Genomic DNA, 15215 nt, shown 5'->3' on the forward strand with positions numbered 1-15215 from the left:
ACTGTATATGTGTGTGTGTGTATATATATATATATATATATATATATATATGTTTTAAATATATTTTAAACAATTAACATATTATGAGGAAAATAATTTAAATTGAAAATTTTTATTGATATATTAGTTTTTAACTATATTGAAGATTATATAAAATTAAAAAATATAATAATCTGGTAATAATCTGTTTTAAAAGCGACGATATTCGATTCTTTTCAAACTTTGAAATCAACTTATGCTTATGATATTAAGCCAGGTAGAGTTGAGAATTCTCAGGAAATATTGTTTTATCTTGATACATTCAGTATAACACAAATATTTTGAAGAAAGAGGAGAAATTCTTACGAGGCAATCGAAGAAGTTTCTTAGGTTTTTAGTCCATAATTTCTGCAATTTCTCGTAGCTTTTATTACATTTATGTATATTTGCAGTTGTTGTTAGTCGATTCTCTACCATTCATTTTCGAGTCAATCTATTTCCGCTTATCTATTTTCTTTTTGCTTCTATTTATTGTGTGTTAAATATTTTTCCATTTTTTTAGAAATACATTTTTAATCACGCTTTACTAAATAATTTTAATAATATCAACAGTTTTAATAATATACATAGTTATCCTTTTAATAATTTATGTTTATATCATGTTGTTATACATTTTTATTAATATACAAAGAGAATTGTACCATACATATTGACTTTTTTTATTGATTAAATTTGAAGTGACCTTTTATTTGCGTTTTATCTTCAGTGATGTTAGTCAGGAGTAAAACGAAGGCGTACGAAGTAAAAACAGTGAAATAACAGACTTCTACACGCGTATGTAAGCATTGACATTGTGCGAAAAGGCATTATGTGTATATAATTTGAAAGCAAAAACTCGTTCAAAAAGTTTCGGGCAAAAATGCCAAATTATTGTCGACGGGAAAAGTGCAGAGCGCATTTACGCTAAAAACGTATAAAAAAAACCGTATCGGGTGCTAACAGTCTTTTGCACTGAAGAAAAGCATATATGGCACCAATGTATGTATGTACGTACATATAAGGTGTTCGAGGTTGCCCACGTATTTTTAAGAATAGATCCTTTAAGTCAAAATTAATTATTGCTAAATATTGCTAAATAAAATTGCAAAGTAATAACCATTTTTTAATTACAAGCGATTGACATTTTCGAGTTTTATGCATATTGTGTTTATAAACATGAGAAATACATTTAATTATTTTTTATTTAGAATAAATCTTGTGTACAAAAAAATATTTTATTTATTTATAAATATTAAATGCTAAATAATAATAATTTGTAATAATAATATGTATAATTTTTGTGTATTTACAATTTAAATTTTGGTGACAAAAATTAAAAATTAATTTTTAATAAATGAGATAAATTATTATTTAAAAACGTAAAATAAATTTTATTGTCTAAAAGTATACTACTATCACAATTTACGAAAATTGGTGCATGCCTTCGTAGTATTTCATTGTTCACTGCACAAGCCATTTTGTATTTGTTTATAGGTATGCTGTATATAATCAAAAGAAAATATTTCTTTAAGATTTATGCTCCAGTTGAAAGAAATAATAGCGTAAGCTAAAATACATTTTTGATTTTATCATTAAAGATATTTAAAAAATGCTAAACGCATTTTTTGACAGTTACAGAAATATTGCAATTTTAAAGTTGCACTTTTTCAAAAGTTTTATTTTTGTACAATAAACTCTACCTAAAATATTTATTAAAAAATATAACAAAGAGATGAAATATTAAATAAATATCATATGTGGGTGCTAGAGTTATAACATATATAATACTAAATAAATAAAGAATGAAACATATATTTGAAAAATGGACAAGTGATCAATTTTTCTCCAAAATATTTTATTTTAATTTGAGTTCTATTAGTGAAATTTAAAACGAGATATCACTTCAACCGTAAACAATGGTAAGATCCCACTAGCTATCGATCTTTTTTATTGCGGGTGCACTGTGTACATATGTATTCATCACTGTCGATTTTATCGTAGTATACCTTTTTCTCTAGTTTCAGGACGATTGTAGCACGCAATGCACGGACATATTACCGGAAATCTAATTTATTGTGCGACGTGAATTTAAAGTTGCCTATCGCGATTCCAGCAAGAAATAATCCACCGAATCGATGTCTAAACGACGTTGAAATTATTGATATTACATCCAATTCAATCGACATCATTTTAACTCAATTTAATTATTATTTTTCGCTGGGATATTACAAAATTGATTGATCAATTTGTTTTGTACAATCATGCTAATATAATCAAAAATTGTTAAAATAATTATAAATATAAAAACAAATTTAACATAAATTTTGAATTTATTTTATATCAAATAAATTATTTCAATTATATTAAACGTAATTTTTTAAATGTTTGGCTAGTGTTTTAACTTTTTTAAAAGTGTATCTGAAATGTAATTGCACTTAAATGTTTTACTAAAATATTCATAATAATTTAAAATTTTTTAATTTTGTTTATTGTTTGTTGTTTATTTGTTAATAAAAAAAATAATTTTTGCGTAAAAACACAACGATAATCTGTCTGTATTATATTAGATTATAGTTTTAGCTGCGGTTTATCTTTAAAAGGCAGGAAATTGAATACACGTACGTAAAAGCACTGTTTATTCGTTTATCGGCCGTTTATAGACGAAAAAGTTTGGCACGATCTCATTAGTGGTTAACTCTTTTATGCCAGTCGTCGTTTGCCTCGCTCGGATTTCTTTTACAAAATCATTGTTACGCGCGGAACCGTGATGGAAAGAACAACGGTGGGTGGGAGGGTGGAGAGTAGGATTGAATATGGTACTGTGAAATAATCCCGTCTGAAAATCAACATGCGTGAAATTTTTTTTGCTTGGTCCAACAACAATAAAAAAAGCCTCAAAGTGGTTTGCGCATTGATTGTGGTAAGTCGTGCTAAATGAAGTTGATCAAAGGATTCTAGTTTTTATAAATGAAACTATCTAAAACTATTTTGTTGAACTTTCGTCTTTTGAATCTCTACTATATAATAACGTTGGGATAGTGAGAGAATAATATAATTAAAAATACAAAAAAAGAATAGTCTTATAAATTTTTAAAAAGATTTTGATCAGATTGTAAGATTATGCAGATTATATTTAATTAAGAAATTTGAACGATGGCTGTTTTCTTTTCGCTATCTTAAGTATCTTGTTTTGAATATCTTTGAGAAAAACTTTTCTACATAATACCCCGATTGTCTCCCCAAAATTGCGAAACAGCTAAATATAAACAATAGTAGCGGCTTGAGATTTGTCCCTAGAAAATTCGTTTTACGTTAATGCTCTTGTAAGTCGATTCTTTTGAAAACACCTGTGCACCCAATTGACATAGTCAGTGCTTAAGCTGAGCGGATAACATGATACAATATACATATATTAGACTTTATAATGCATGTAATTGGATACTTGTAATACAAATTAATCAATTTACGCGCACATTTTAAGTACCACCGTACTTTTCTATAAGCAAATATTTATGAATACACTATTCTGCTGATTATATAATATTAAAGTATATACATTTTTCGTCTAGATTATATATTTTATATCCAATTTTTTTGTGACTCAAAAAATTTATTTATTGAAGAATTGCATATGTAAAACGTTTTGTCTATTTTTTAAAATAATTTGTTCTTATAAATTCGTATGAAAAGAACAGTTTTGGTAAAGTGTTTAAAAATTTGGTTAAAGATATAAATTTAAAATAATTATGTAAGGTGTTTAAACTGATAAAATGTCAAAATCTATTACAGCATTATCATGTTCAAACGTTGTTCATTATTTTGATAATTCCAATAAAATTATTTTTAGAGATTTGTTTCTAAAGCTAAATTGTTAAGTATTTTAGCAAAATTGTTCTGTACAGCTTTCTTACACTGACCGATTTGATTTATGCATGCGACTGTCTAACTAAGTAAAACGAATTTTACGAACGAGCGGCGCGAAAGTGCGTCCATACTACTTCCATTAATGCAATTGCTCCGTGTGATTACAACTTGAGCAAATTCATCTTCGAATGGAAACGAAATCGATCGGGTCCACCGCCGCGCCGATTCAGCCGTGATCGACGGCACAGCCGCATACCTCGTCGGTTTCCCGCGGAAGGACTCCCGGCGACAAGCTAGGCATCCACATTGGACTTATGAATTTTTGTACATATGTTACGTTATAGCGAAATCCAGTATCGTCGTCGCCTTTCACGCGACAACTAATATTCGACGATCTTTTGTAGAGCGTCAAAGGCGGACCGTCCTCTCCTCGCGGCGGATAAACAAGAATCTTCTCCAGGTTTGCTCCGCTGTGACTGTGCTTTGGCTTTTCAAGCCTCAGGCGGACGGGATTCGCCAATCGTTCTCTCTGGACGGGTCTTGCTCTTCTGACGGCCCTCTGGATGTCAAACGCGGATTGATTTTGCTTGTAGCTATCGCCGTGAGCGTATTTCTGGGCATTGATCCTTGCCGCGTTGCGACAAGTGGATTTCGATGGCTTGTGAAACATGTCTTGGTTTACCGCTTTCACCTTCTCACAGAATGACTCAAGTTTCTTTACCGGATCGTTTTCTTCGTGTGAAGTAGATGACGAGCAGGAGCAGGAGCAGCAGCAGCAGTCGTAAACCGTATCGAATATCTTTCCCAGTGAATCGCCGTTGTTTCTTTCCGCGTTCTCATCATTCCCGATGCAGGTGCAAGAACCAGTTAAGCACGCCGCTGGAAGATCGTGGAAGGGCTCCTTGCACTCACATCTGGATCCTGCTGCGTCGTATCTTAATCCTGAAGAATTCCCAGAGGACATGGGTTTTCTAAAAGTTCTTGTCGCATAGGAGAATTCCTTATCCGCAGGATATCTTGCGATAATCTTTTTTCCTAATGCCGTCCGCGCTTCCATCGCTTCTCCCTGGTTGCTCTTTAGATCGTCGCTCAATTTCTTATGAGATATTTTGTTTGAGCCACAGCGCCAAGTCCGTTCATTCAAAAATGACACGCACATCTTTAAGTCTTCCGCTAAGTCGTCGTAGTTATTTGTTTTCACGTCATCGTCGAATACATAATTATCACACACTGCCTCTTCATTCTTCGGATCTTCTACCATGGATAAAGTACTCTCAGATTCTCCTTCGTCGTTATCTTCTGGCTGTACCAATTTGGGCGGTGTACCGCGAAGTGTTGCCACCGTGTAATTGGCTCGTCTGCTCATTGTAAAGGGTCGACGTGTGCTCTCACGCTGTAGGCGAATTGGATCGTTCGTGTTTTCTGAGCAACGGTAGTGTCTCGAGCAGTCTACCGTCTCGTCTCGCTCAGCGTTCTCGCAACAGCACTCGAGCCATTGCTTATCTTCGCAGGTGTATACCAGCTTCCCAGATTCCTTTAAGAGGCCGGGCCTACGATAACACCACGGCTCTCGTTCCCTTAAAACGTTCAGCCTTCGTCGTGGATCCGTGTTGTTCTTGCGTCTCGTCTCTTGGTAGCTTCTATCGATTGATGTCCCAATAATGGAGCTGGTCGCTTTTAGCGGAGGTCCCATTTTATTCTCCCATTGCGAAGTTTGCTTTTGCAGTAACGAGCTTGTTTCGGACAATCTCGCTGACGCTGTCAACCTGTTGGAATGCGATCTCAAACCCAAAGAAGTCGGTTGTCTAGATCTCCTTACAGGATACCCTGAAGTGTAACATTCTTTGTAGTCTCCATTCTGCATTGAAGTCTGATAAGAGAAAGCAGCACCTCGACTGGAATAAATTTTATTAAGCGACTGTTGATTTACAAAGTCATTGACGTCACTTTCTTCATTCAATTTCCTCATCTGCATTTCTCCTCTCTGTTTGCGGGTACAATGAGAATCTTTTTCCGTTGTCTTCTCGTTAGGTATAACATTTGAGTAAATATCCGTATAAGTTGAATCACTAAGTTTTTTCTTATGCAGCGATTTAAATGTATGAACCTTTGTAGATTTTCTATCTGTAAGTTTTAATCTGTTAATTCTAAAATTGCAGTCTGAAGTGGTGTTTTGATATCGGTCTTTGTTAATTTCATGACTGGCTATTTTTGTAACTGCCGGCCATATTTTGTGATTCTTTTTAGAATACCAACCATAGAATGTCGGTGAAGATTCATGGCACTTGTAGGAGTTTCTTGTTTTTGGCTGATAAATATACGTGGTGGAAGTATTTAGTTTTTTTCTAGAATTTTTTTTAATGATGAAATCAGGACTGTCGCGAAAATAAAATTTTCGCGCCGAACAGCAATAATTGCAAGTATCTGTGACATTATGGCAGAAAAATTGCTTTGGTTTTCTTTTTAAAGCGATACTTTTATTTTTCTTCGACGTTACTCTAGATTTGATTTTTTTAAATCGTGTACCTGAACATTTTACGCTGCAGCTGCTGGACTTATTTGTGCTGGCATAATCCTCATCACCACTGTTCACTTCGAGACGACAATTTTGTTTGACATCTTTAATATAATTCAATATATCTTCGTTCTTTAGTTTTTTAAGATGTTTGGTTTTGCTGTGTTTTTCATAATTTTCAAACCATTGGATGTCTTCCTGATCCTTGATACCATCAGGACAATCTGTTTTCCCATTTTTTGACATACTTTATGTTTAGTATGTGAATCACATCTTAGAATGTAACCTCGGTATACCGGAGTACTAGTATAAATCACTCGGATTAGGTAGTGATGCATCACATTTCTTCACATTGTGATTTGAATACACCTTGTTTATTGACATGTCAGCACTGATGTTAGTACGCAAAATCCACGGGTCTGCACCAGCGTATGGTTTAAAGAATCGTCGACAACGTTTGATATTCTTAATACGATTTAGTCGTGAATATGGTCACAGATGATAGATGATTGATTTCACACAATTTAATGTAAATCCATATAATCCATATAAAAATTTACAAAAAATTTTAAAATGTTCTGCGTGGTACGAGAAATAGCAATATGTATGTATAATAATAGATCGACAACTAAACAAATTAAACTTTTTTAAATGCAAATATAAATTTGCATTTAAACAAACTAAATATTTCTTTATATTTAAATTGTTTTTATTGTAATTATTAAATTTTTTTGTCAAAGAAATATTTTTTAATTTAAACACATTTTTTAATTTAAAAAATATTTCTTTTAATTAACAAAATGTATTAATTTGTTTTAATTAAATATTTGAAAGTATGCAAGTAAATCATTTTTTTTAATAAAGTAATATTTTTTATTTAAAATAATTCTTTCAGTGCATGTGCATTTTATATCAAATTATGTTTTTTAAGAACAACTTACAAAATAGGTTTTTTATTATTCGATAGCTTTAAAAGAGAGAGGTTATTTCCGCGTAATGCTTTACAAAGAAAAGAATAAAGATATATGACGGGGCAATATGTCTTTTCTTTCTGAAATCTCCATTTACTCGGATAATCGCGAAATAGCGACATTTTTAAATCTAAATAATTCCAAGAATAAAGTTACGTTAATGTTAATCCAATAATGCAATTTTCTTTTTTTTTCCGAGAATTATAAATTTCTCCCTCGTTAGGACAGAGCGTCAAAGAAATGTTGCATTTTTACCAGCTTTAAAGTCAACAGACAATTAAAGTGCAACGTAGTAATTTTTATTAGCACGTTTACACTTTAGCTTGTTTTAATAACTAGTTTCCACTCTCCACTTATATGGTTTTTCTGATTGGTAAAAGTAATTTGAAGTAATAAATAAGTAACATACAAATGAAAATAAACGCCAGTTCCGTTGACTATACTTCACGTAATGTTAGAAGTGATTTTACGTTATTAATTTTCATTAACTTTTGACTGTTATAGTCCTACGACATTTTATTTTTTATACAACATTTATTAATCACTTTCGTTAGTTTATATTTTACGATTTTACGTAATTGATATATTTTGTAGAAGTTTGATGGAGCGTTTTCGCACTATGTCGGTAAAAATATTACTCCAATTTAACAGATGTTTTAATTCCCATCCAGTCAGTGCTCATGGAGACATTACTTTTCATTCAGTCCATGTTTAGTCGACAAACAATTTATTCACGTTGATGTAGATATAGATATATTTGGATTTTTTATACGTACGCATGAAGAAAGTCGTGAAATAGAAAACAAAGATTGAAGGATAATCAGATACAACGTAAAATTTTGAAAAATTGTAATTAATTTATTAATTTTTAGCATCAAACGCAGATTGAGATTATGCATTACAAAAAAAGCGTAAGAGAACAATGTTATCAAAGTATACGCTGAAATAGTAATCTTCTACTATGCTTTTGAATCCTTGTAGAAGAATTATAAGTTTATATATTTCTATTCTTGTAAAATATTTACTTTAAATATTAATTATTTACGTTACATTTTATAATCCATGTTTTTTTATTAATTTTTTAGTTAAAATTACATAAATATAATGTTGAAAGATAACGCTTCTTGGCTTCTTCTAATGGTTTGGTTTTTCTTGGAAATGCTCAATGTTAAAAATTTATAATTTGAGAAAAGGACGATATTGTAAATTTTTTTATTTTTACGAACAAAAAAGTAATTGTTATCCATTTACAAACATACGTCTTCGCTTCAGAATGCTTGCTTTCTTTTGTTGAGTATCCATTTCTATACGATAACACGGTCTGTAATAGATTTAATTTAATTGTATACTAATTTATTTATTACATTGCAAGAACTAATTTTTGATGAATAAAGCTATTTATAAACTTTTATTTAAATCGGAAATAAAATTTATGTATTTAAATTTTAGAATAATTGTAATTTTAACCGTAATTCCATTTCCACATCGGTGATGGTTTCTCGTAATCGTTCGATAAATGAACGCCACAATGCCACTAGACTGTCGTCAATGATGTCTTCTTTACACTCATATCCAATCCATGTTCTCATAGTAAAAATTACAATTACTATTATAATTCCTTGTAACGCTAATAGCCATTGATTACAAAGCACGTTCTTCCAGTATTCGCTCGTGTTAATCTGTTTATTACAAGTTAGGAAACATACAAGAGTAGGAAACATAGAAGTACGCACAAATAGTATTTTATTTTGTAATTTTAGTTTACTAAATGCATTATTAATTTAAATTATAATCTGTAAAAAATTGCGTTTGATTGAATTTATTACAGTAATCTTGAGAGTTAAAAAAGCGTGGTAAAAACTAACGAAATAGCTAGCGAAGCAGCATTTTTAGTTAATTCTACATAAAAGAAATAAACTTTAATATAATTAAATTTTATTTAATATCAAAAATATACTTTAAAAATATTCTTCTTAATATTAAAAATTTTAATATTAAAAAAGCATTTTGTTAAGTTAATAGAAATAAAAATTAATTTTGAAAAGAATATCTGTTGAAATTAGGATGTTCTGTATAGTCCTTCTCATTTTTCATCAGGTAAGTTGATTGCCAAGAAAATATCTTATAACATAGGACCTTTTCTCCGATACCAGATCTCTCTTACGTAATAACGCTATTACCAAAATACAAACTAAGAAAGGTTTGTTTAGTTTTCATTATAGTAAGCTCTCTCGACAAACGGTCTACGTAAACTTTTTTCATCTTCAAAATTTTGGAAAGCGCCCTGAGCGTCATTGAACCCGAAAGTTTAAAAGCCTCTCATTGTGTACGCAGGAGTGCGCTGACACTTTATAGAAATCGTAACACGACGACATTGTGCCGCAGAAATTCTATTTATTGAGTTTCTCAGCAGCCATTCAATTGCTCAGCTGTCGTTAAAACTTTTAAACCTGTCAACGTATTTCCACGCGACGGTAGGTGAACTATTACTCGTAAACTGTATAAAATTCATTCTTTGCAGTGACGAACTCTTTTCTTTTTCCGTTAATCATGGAAACAAATACTAGACGTATACAGTCAACGAATTGATGTCACATGTGTCGGATACATCAGGCAATGAATATAGTACAGTAGGATATAAATGAAAAGTATATTATTTCATTATACATTATTAATTTATTTCTAATATTAACGCAATAGACAGATATTCTTGAATCATTTGTCGACAGTATTGAAACATTTTAACAATAAAAAAATATGGAATTATGAAAAATATCTATAATATAAAATATCAAAGCAATAGAAAATTTCAATATTTTTTCGTTCGTTATAAATTTATCTTATTATGTTGAAACCTGTCTGCTTTTGTTAAAAAAAACATGTTTTAATAAAAATTTGTCAAAAATTAATAAAATTTTATAAACTTCAATGATAATAAGAAACATCTCGATAATATTTTAATATTGAAACTTTGTGATAAGTGCATTAAATAAAGAATAGTGAATTGATTAAAAATTGATTGCGAAAGATTGTTCCGACCAGAAATCTTGAAGCTGGATAGCCTTGCAATTTTCGCGACATCTTTTAAGGCTATTACAGCCTATCGTTACTAAAGAGTTTCGAAGTTACAACTATAAGAGGTATATTAGAAAGAAATTGCGAACAAAAATTACAGCGAACGAAGAGAGTAACCTTTAATTTATTCTTGTAAGAATCTTCATTTCTTTGCACTTTCAGGTCATTTATACTTTTATTGTTGAAATTACCATCTTTAGGATTCACTTGTAACCTTAAAGCTTTTGAAATACTGTTTGATTTGTCAAACTTGGCTATACTAAAAAAAAATTATTATTATTGCTACTTTTTATGTAAACGAAATAAAAGCGGCGCTATTATGTAAAAAATAGTTTTACGTAATGTGTGAGTTAGAATAATTCTTGAACGTTTTTCGTTTTGTTCCATGGAATATATCAAACGGCGAATGGGCTACGAATTTTACCATACTGTTATAACCAAAAATTTAGCGAAGACAAAAAATTAAACCAAATATTTAATCTATACGCTATCGATTTATTTCTTTTATCGAGAGAAGACTATGAGGAAACTTCATAAAGTTAAAATTAGTAATGTATTTATGTATGTATGTACATACATATAATACATACTTATGTTATAATAATTTATAGCGAATTTGACTAGCAACACTAGTGCGGACTGGTACATTAAAGTTTAATTTAAATTCTATCAATGAATTTGTAAAATGTACATGGAAAATTTAAATAGTAAATTTGAAATAAATTAGATAGAATTAATTTACTTTTTATATTGTACATTTTCTAATTTTACACAATTTTTTAATCTATTGTAAAACGAAGAATTATCAATTTAATTTTATAAAAAAAAAACAAAGATTCAATCTGTATAAATATAATTGTTAAATTTACAGTTGTGATACCCAAAGATTAAAGTCTCAAATAACGATCAATGTAACACTATTGCTATTCAAGAGATGATCATCATCTATTCTGATTAAACTGGGCAGCTATCATCAACCTCAAGGTTTCCTATCGGAAATGTTGGTTTCCGACTGGTGAGTTTCCGACAACACTATCGCATATATGCCTTATCACGGATCTCATTTGAAATCAAGTCCACTATCGTCGCGAAACAAAACGGACGATAACAACCTCGTTCAATCACAGGGTGGAAGCTTTCCGATCGGAAAGCCGTAGTCTCGGAAACGATATTTCCCTCTTCCTGAAAATGTCGGGAAACTTAAGCCTTTTTTAGATATAGCGGGCGATATTTCTAACTCATTTCTTCGCGTTTCTCCTTTCTTCGTGGTTACGCTAAAATTTTCTCACTTGCGCTCGTACAACTTTGATCGAACTTTTTAAAAGCGATTTATTACCTTTATATTTAAGGCCAAATTGTTAAGTTTAGTAGAAACTGACTTTTTTTGTGATGCATATATTTGTTTCTGTTTTATTACAATTACTTGACAATCAGCTTGCAAAATTTAATTACAATAATTAAAACTATTGTTTAAAATATCAATGTTAAAAAAACATTGAACAACACAAATTATTCTCATTCTGAATTGCAAATGTAAATGTAGTATTAGCGCAATTCGTATGTTAGATTTATTTTCTCAAGGATTAGCACTCATCACTTTGTCATATCCAAGAATTTATTACTCAATGTCATTTATAATCCCCTATCAGAGTATTAAAGGTTAACACTGGTATTAGCCATGGCTATTAATGTATCATTATATTATTGTTGGCTTCTACAATAGCTGTTTGCAACGTCATAATGCACATTATCCCAACCTAATATACATAGCACATCTAACACTCTTGTGTGTATAGTTTACCGAAAATAATTTAATTTATGATACTCAATGTAACACAGCTTGGATTCTATATATATATATAATTTATTATAACAATAAAACTTTTTATAGAGTTAGTGTTAACTATAAAGTTAGAGTTCTAATTACATAATTACACAAAATAGTTTTTATTAATTTGCCATAATAACAGAAAACTAAATTGGAAGTTAATAATGCTTTGAATTGTCTCGTATATTAAGGTAATGTAATTTTATCGTCAAACACATGTATAATTAAATAAATTTTATTTTTTGTATAATATTGTTTAAACTAGTATTTATTTAATTTTTGTCTCTCACGCGCGAAAATATTATTTTCATTTTAACAATTTCGCATTAAGTCATTGATCGATCTCACGTATCCATTGAAAAATAAAATTAGACTACTAGCGTTTCAATGTAATTCGTGCAATATGCGTGATGAGCATCAGAATGAGTATAACATGGGAGGCAAAGGTCATCTTTAACTCTCTGGCGACGTGGGCAGGAATCCCAGAGGAAGTGGCGTAAGATTGATTGCAGGTGTGAGAAAGGTACGAGAAACGAGTCGGAACGGTGGTTAACTGTTTTTGTACCAACCAAGCGCACTGACACATGCTTGTCTAACACACAAGTTACTATTTACTCAATGTTGCGTGGTATAATCACCTGCATTCCATTTTCACAAAGCACAAATGTAAAATTACGATTTTGTCCTACATTTTTAGGACAAGGAAAAAGATGTTTTACAAATTACAATAATTTTTTTCAATAACTTTTACTTAATTTTGACGAGTAACAACTTTTTTATGTTAATTGAGACTCAAAATTTTTCAGATTGCTTATGTACTTACTTATATTGATGCATATAAAATTATGATTAAAATTTAATAGAAAAGATGTAAGCAACAAATAAAATTTGCAAATTATATTTAAAAAGCTTTTAGAAAAGTTTTATTTTGAAATTCAAAAAGACGTACAAATAGAAGTAAATTAATTATAAACTTTTATAGAAAGTTAAAATTATTTATCCCTTCTCGTTGCAACTGTTGATACAAATCTTTAAGTTGTCGGGAACTAACTTCTTGAGGCTTTAGCTAACTCAGAATATTTTAAGAAGTACTCTCGTGTGGGGCGTAATGTCGGTTCAAATGTCAAGATATCCGGTATAATATAAGATCCGGTCTTATATAATATAAGATCCGGTCTTATATAATATAAGATCCGGTAAAGAATTGATTCTTCGACGAGAAATATGTCATTTCCAACAGCAAAAATGTAACATATCTTCTTGAAATATATTATGAGCCATATTGTAAGTTCTTTTTTTAAAATATTATATATTTACATGTGGGAGAATCGCCGGTATACAGAGAGACTGTTGTGTCCAATTCTGAAAATGATGTAAATATTTGACAAACTGGATGTTTCTCCAAACATACAATTTGCACTTTAGAGGAAAAGTTGAAAAGTTGAAAGCATAGGGAAATAAAATAAAACTAAAAGGAAAAAGAGTTAGAAACATTGTTTATAAAAAGATAGAAATAAAAATATAAAAACAAAGTCATTTGTAATAATAGATAGGTACGTTACTTTTAATTATAATTGTGAACAATTTATTCATTAAATCTTTGATATTATATTTTATGCTAAATCTTGATAATAATACAAAGATTATATGTCATAATTAAACAATAATGAAACAATTATAAAAATTGGAAGGATAAATTATATATGTAATTACGTTAAAAAATAAGGTTACAAATTAATAATTAATAGGTATAATAGGTAGATAAATATTGCCTTTTTGGAAAACAATTATATCAGAATGTAAAAAAAATCTTTGTTAATTAGAATTCAAATTTCTCCATCATGCTAGAAATTTTAATCCCAAAAGCAGTCACGATCGTGAAATTTCTGTTATATACAGAATGATATAACATTGTATGTCCGACTATCAGAGTTACTTGATATATATGAAACTATTCAACAAGTTCTTTACCATTATCGAATCATGTGTTCCAGGAATGGATGAATTGTTCATGAGGAAGCTTTGTTCTCATAGGAATATATACTCAGTGTCATCACAGTCTCTTCTCTTTTTGTATCTTTCGATACTGAACGAGAAAGTTGTATAAATTTACTACTATTTTAATATCTTATCATATTATACTTTTTAAAACATTATATAATGCTTATGTCGCATAATAGAAGTACGATAATAAATGAGGTAAAGTTATATAACTCAAAATAAAGTAGATATACCTTTATTTATAAAAAAGTACTTTTTAAACAATAATTAATATAAAGAGGATTTTATACTATTTGCTTGTTTTTCTTATTTTATATAAATATTCTACAATAAGAATTTTCTACAAAAAGAGTTGTAGACTTGTAGACATGTAAATTACACAAACTGAAAAAATCTGCAAAATTTTTAAATCTAATTATTTTTGGTTACAATAATGTAGAACGGTACAAAAAATTGATTGCAGGTTGAGATGTAAATGTATCTGATTTAGACTATTTTATCTCTTTTTGTTATAATTTTAAGTAAAGTAAATAAAATATATCATAATTTTTTATTTAAAACTAGATTTAAATTTCTGCGAATTACATTATATATATATATATATATATATATATATATATATATATATGTGTGTGTGTGTGTGTGTGTGTGTGTGTATATATGCGCGAAATATTTATAATAAATATTGACGTGCGGTGATTTTTAAAAAATATATATATTGTAAATATTACGCATACGCGCGCATATTTATAATATTAACAAATCAATTGCAGTCTATAAAAAGAATATATTTATTTTGAATTTACATGCATCTAATGATATTATTAAAAAAGATCTTTTCCGTATGTTATAATACTCTTAGCATATTTCTAAAATCTCCATTACAATGAGAAGCATGTAAAAAAGCTCAATTTTAAAAGCTTATTGTTAAATTAATTAAATT

At 29.7% G+C, this 15215-nt stretch overlaps 2 protein-coding genes across 6 annotated transcripts in view; one reads left to right on the forward strand and one right to left on the reverse strand.

Annotated features, from left to right (window-relative positions):
- Positions 1 to 15215, forward strand: part of LOC105833215 (tachykinins) — a 53581-nt gene that overhangs the window by 23850 nt on the left and 14516 nt on the right. The window contains exon 2 of one of the 4 annotated variants that reach the window (XM_028192281.2): positions 11315 to 11458. The exons of the other annotated variants lie outside the window; for them this stretch is intronic. The gene's annotated coding sequence lies outside the window, so the exon portion shown is untranslated. The remainder of the gene's footprint in view (positions 1 to 11314; positions 11459 to 15215) is intronic. 4 annotated transcript variants of the gene reach the window in all.
- LOC118644716 lies at positions 7277 to 11160 on the reverse strand. Of its 2 annotated transcripts, none has more exons than XR_004962460.1 (4): positions 10782 to 11160; positions 10542 to 10702; positions 8836 to 9047; positions 7277 to 8689 (listed from the first exon to the last, which is right to left on the reverse strand). XR_004962460.1 is itself a non-coding variant. In XM_036283879.1 (4 exons), the coding sequence occupies exons 1-4, from the start codon at positions 10868 to 10870 to the stop codon at positions 8608 to 8610; spliced, it is 525 nt and encodes a 174-aa protein (XP_036139772.1). In that variant the 5' UTR covers positions 10871 to 11160; the 3' UTR covers positions 7278 to 8607. The 2 variants fall into 2 exon arrangements, 1 of the variants encoding a protein (XP_036139772.1); XM_036283879.1 differs by having other exon boundaries at positions 7278 to 8689; positions 10561 to 10702.

This window comes from Monomorium pharaonis, chromosome 1, assembly GCF_013373865.1.
Source record: "Monomorium pharaonis isolate MP-MQ-018 chromosome 1, ASM1337386v2, whole genome shotgun sequence".
NCBI classification, from domain to species: Eukaryota; Metazoa; Arthropoda; class Insecta; order Hymenoptera; family Formicidae; genus Monomorium; species Monomorium pharaonis.